The 4,006-nt window shown below is 48.1% G+C and overlaps 1 protein-coding gene across 1 annotated transcript in view; it reads right to left on the reverse strand.

Annotated features, from left to right (window-relative positions):
* Window positions 1-4,000, reverse strand: part of LOC110334854 (cytochrome P450 2D3-like) — a 21,300-nt gene extending 17,300 nt beyond the window's left edge. Inside the window, exons 1-8 of the mRNA XM_029548081.1 lie at window positions 3,757-4,000; window positions 2,770-2,941; window positions 2,333-2,485; window positions 2,091-2,251; window positions 1,253-1,429; window positions 1,006-1,147; window positions 612-799; window positions 2-182 (exon numbers count right to left, since the gene is read on the reverse strand). Coding sequence (XP_029403941.1) covers window positions 2-182; window positions 612-799; window positions 1,006-1,147; window positions 1,253-1,429; window positions 2,091-2,251; window positions 2,333-2,485; window positions 2,770-2,941; window positions 3,757-3,945 — 1,363 coding nt within the window. The 5' untranslated portion in view covers window positions 3,946-4,000. The remainder of the gene's footprint in view (window position 1; window positions 183-611; window positions 800-1,005; window positions 1,148-1,252; window positions 1,430-2,090; window positions 2,252-2,332; window positions 2,486-2,769; window positions 2,942-3,756) is intronic.
* Between the last annotated feature and the right edge of the window lie 6 nt (window positions 4,001-4,006).

Below are 4,006 nucleotides of genomic sequence, written 5' to 3' on the forward strand. Positions count from 1 at the left end.
ATTCCAGGGATAGACAGGCAGACAGGCAACCCAGAGGCACCTGCTGAGAATGGCATGAAGGCCTCAGGCTTCACAAAGTGGCCCTGGGCATCCAGGAAGTGTTCAGGATAGAATTGGAGGGGCTTCTCCCAGACAGTCTCATCCTTCAGCACAGAGGACAGGTTGGCGATGAGGGTCGTTCCCTGGCAGGAGGCATGTAGTGAGAATATGGAGAGGGTGAGGCTTACTAGACACTAGTCACCAACTTCACAGGCACAGCCTCTACCACACACAATGGATACTTTCATATAAACTCAACTGTTAAAGCTTCTCACCTTTCATTAATACTATGACATGGATATATGATAAGTGACAGATGTCCACAATGCCACCTGTATTTGTAGGTGGTGGCTGTTATAACCACTCCTGACATATTTGACCTTGCTTGCTTTCATACCTGGGGATTCTCAGGTACAGATCTTGGTCTTGATTCTGTTCCTATACTTACCCAGAGAAAGTTGGAACCATTGAGTTGAGAATTGGACTCCCAAATCCAGTCCTCGTTAACAGGGCAGATCAGGCCAGAGACTACCTAGCAACACTGACTAGACTTTGGAGGGACACAGGCCTACCTTAGGAATAAGGAAGCCCTGCACTTCAATGTCACAAGAAGTCCTATGGGGCAAAGTCATTGGGCTGATGTCTGCAAAGCGCTGCACCTCATGAATGACAGCATTGGTGTAGGGCATGCGAGCCTGGTCTGCCATCTCTGGACGCCGCACCTGCCCTATGACCTCATTGATTTCCTCTTGTACTCGGCCTGGAAAGACATTGTACCCTCAGGTAAGGAGAACAAGGAAGGGGCCCAGTGTCACTGTCTCTTAAGGGCTGGGTCCATGGGAGAAAGATAGGATCATCTTTGTGTCTGTGTTAAACCATTGCTGAGAGTCACAAGTACCCCCAAATAAGCTTAAGGACTATGCCTCTACCCTCCTCCTACTTCCTTAGCAGCCCCATCAGTCTCACTCTGAACATCTGGATGCAGGATCATAAGCAGCAGGGCCCAGGTCAGAGTGGTTGAACTGGTCACAGTCCCAGCACCAAACAGATCAAGGACAACCCGAAATAGATTTGCTTCATTGAAGCTACTCTCAGGGTTCCCCTTTGCCTAGGACACAGAAAAACAGGAGACTCAGTTGAGAGACTGGAAGGACCCATAAAACCCTCCTGATGACTTTAGGTACAATGGACACCAGAACTCAGAGACTCTCACTTTCTCCATCTCAGCCATAAAGGCATCAGTCAGGTCTCGAGGTGGCTGGTCAGGGTCCCAGGTCCTCTTGTGCTCAGTCACCAACTTATCCACCATGGTGAGATATGTCTTTTGCATGGGGAAGATTTTGTAAGCCAACCCTGGGATGCGCAGGAGAATTGGGAACATCTTCACAACCTGGAACAGCCATAGAATATTCTAGGACTACTTGCTGCCTTTACATTAATGGGTTGAGTAAGCAAGATTTCTAATACCAATATTCATCCTTGTTTCTCTGTGTTTTCATGTGCAAAAGATGTGAGGAATTCTGTTACCACAACTAAGAGGCTGAGGCCCGGGGAAACCATAGAGTTTCAGTTAATTTACTACATAACTTCCAGGAATGAAACTCAAGCACCATTCTTTCCTGCCAAACTTCTTACCCATTGCCATCTCTCTGGCTCCTGGGTACATAAACTCAGTGTTGATCTCAGTCAGTCTTTGTTTCCAGCCTCTTCCATGATAGACACAGGCCCTATTTGTTCCCACCCATCATCTGAGTTCTCCTTAGTTCTAGCCTTCAGGATCTAGTAGCCCCACAGTGAACAAAAGAGTATTCTACCCAGAAACATCACAGGCATGGGTGTCTTCCATGAGGAAAAAGGANCAGNATGCCAGCTTCTAGAAGCCCTGACTTTGGTCCACTTCTCCCCTCCCATTGCTGCAGGCTTTAAAGGCTCCACACTTCTATTTCAGAGGTTGACACTTCTAGAAGTCTCCTTTCCAAATCCCCTGTCTACATCTCTGGGAAGATGAACAACACAGAAGTCACTCTGCAGACTTCCCTTGACCTTCCTACCTCAGGGATCAAGCCAGTTTTCTCCCTGATGTTTTCTTTCAATACTTTCAGCACCTTGATGAAGTCAGGATCTTCATACTCGAAGCGATGGCCATAAATGAGAGATGAAATCACATTGCACAAGGCTTTATCCAGGAGGGTGTNAGGATTGAAGGGACTACCTGGGTGTGGAGTTGCAATGAAAAGTCAGGATATTGTTGNTGTCTCCCNGTCCCCACTTNCATTCCANACTCATTACCCACCNGCNTTGNCAGTNAAGGCATCACAGAGGTGGCCGGCCTCCTCNNTCACCCACCGCTCCAACGATTTCTTGCCCAGGCCAAAGTTGCGCAGGGTGGACACAGAGAATCGCCTCTGCTCTCGCCATTNAGGCCCATAAGGTGCAAGTACCACACCTGCAGGGACATCGGTGTGTAACCATGGACACCTGGCTGTGCTGCCCTCTCCCCACTTCATTTCACTTCTCCTATGGGATCAGTGTCCCTCATAACCTTACCTCTTCCTACCAAAAATATCCCTACCACCCTCCAGCATGCTAAGGAGGCTCCACAATGGATTTTAGGGACTTTTTGTTGAATATCTTAAATCCATTAATACCTGCATTGAGCCCTGATCCCCACTGCTCACTGCTGCCCTTGTGTGACTCTGATGCCATCACTGCCCTCACACTGCATTGTACCTTCAGCTTTTTGTCCATATCCTAGTTGAAGAAAGATGGACATTTCAGGGCGGTCAGCAGTGTTTTCTCCACAGGTCACCAGTGCTTCCTGTACTGCCTTCAGTCCGTTGACAATGACCATGGGATTCCAGCCCATCTGCAGGCTGAACACGTCACCATAGCGGTTTTGAAGCTGAAGTAAAGAGACAGAGCACTTAGGAAGTGGAGATGCCCACAGATCATAGAACCAGGGTCACTGTGCAAACGTTGGCAAGGTGTTGAGTGTGCACATGTGGGGTCCACTGTGCATTTGTTTGTGTTAACATGTGTGTGGCCACCTCTGTGTGTGTGTGTGTGTGTGTGTGTGTGTGTGTGTTTGTGTCTGTGCTATTGTTGTTGTTATTGAAGTTGTTGTTGAACCTCGCTCCTAATATATCCTGGGAAAATGCTCTTCAGTGAGCTCCATCCCAGGCATGAGCATGTCCCCAACTGTGGCATCTTATGTTTGAAGTTCAGCAGAGTAATCATAGAAGATGTGACATCTGTGCCCTTTCAAGAGACAGAAATCTGTCCTGGAGTTCCTTAGCATTTCATCACACATAAAGAAACTCTGGCTCCTTGAGATGGGCAGTGAGACTGCAGAACACACAGCAGCAAAGGATTCAGGCAGCCACATTGCTCTCTTCACTCAGAGTCCTGACTGATATGCTACACTAAACCTCACACCATAGTAAGACCTCATTTTTGACAGGATCTTAACGGACTTGGGACCTCTATGGCTGATGCCCTCTACAACTAAACTGAACCCTGCTCTCACATCCTTATTCACCTCCTGGACTTTGACCCCCAAAACCTTTGCCCTACAGAAATTTATTGGATGAAACCAGAAATTACCAAACTTGGTCCCTTTAGAGGTCATAGATCCCTATTTGACCTGTGGCTTGGCCCTCACTGTGTGCTGTTACAGACACCATAAGAGCAATTAAAATCCACCAATAAGTCACTCACCTTGTAAAAGCTGTATGGCATGTTATCCACATCTACCTGCAGCAGGTTACCCACCACAGGCCATGGCACAGGGCCCGGTGGATAGCGAGAAGTCCAGCACTGGCGCCGGTGCATCAGGTCCACCAGTAATATGAAGATGACTGTGAATATGGCCACAGGCCACAGGACAGTTCCACTCAGCAGCTCCATGCCCACCCCACTGCTACCCAGGCTTCCCAGAGACCAATGAACAACACTCAATACAACACCT

The sequence above is a fragment of the Mus pahari genome, chromosome 17 (assembly GCF_900095145.1).
Source record: "Mus pahari chromosome 17, PAHARI_EIJ_v1.1, whole genome shotgun sequence".
NCBI lineage: Eukaryota > Metazoa > Chordata > Mammalia > Rodentia > Muridae > Mus > Mus pahari.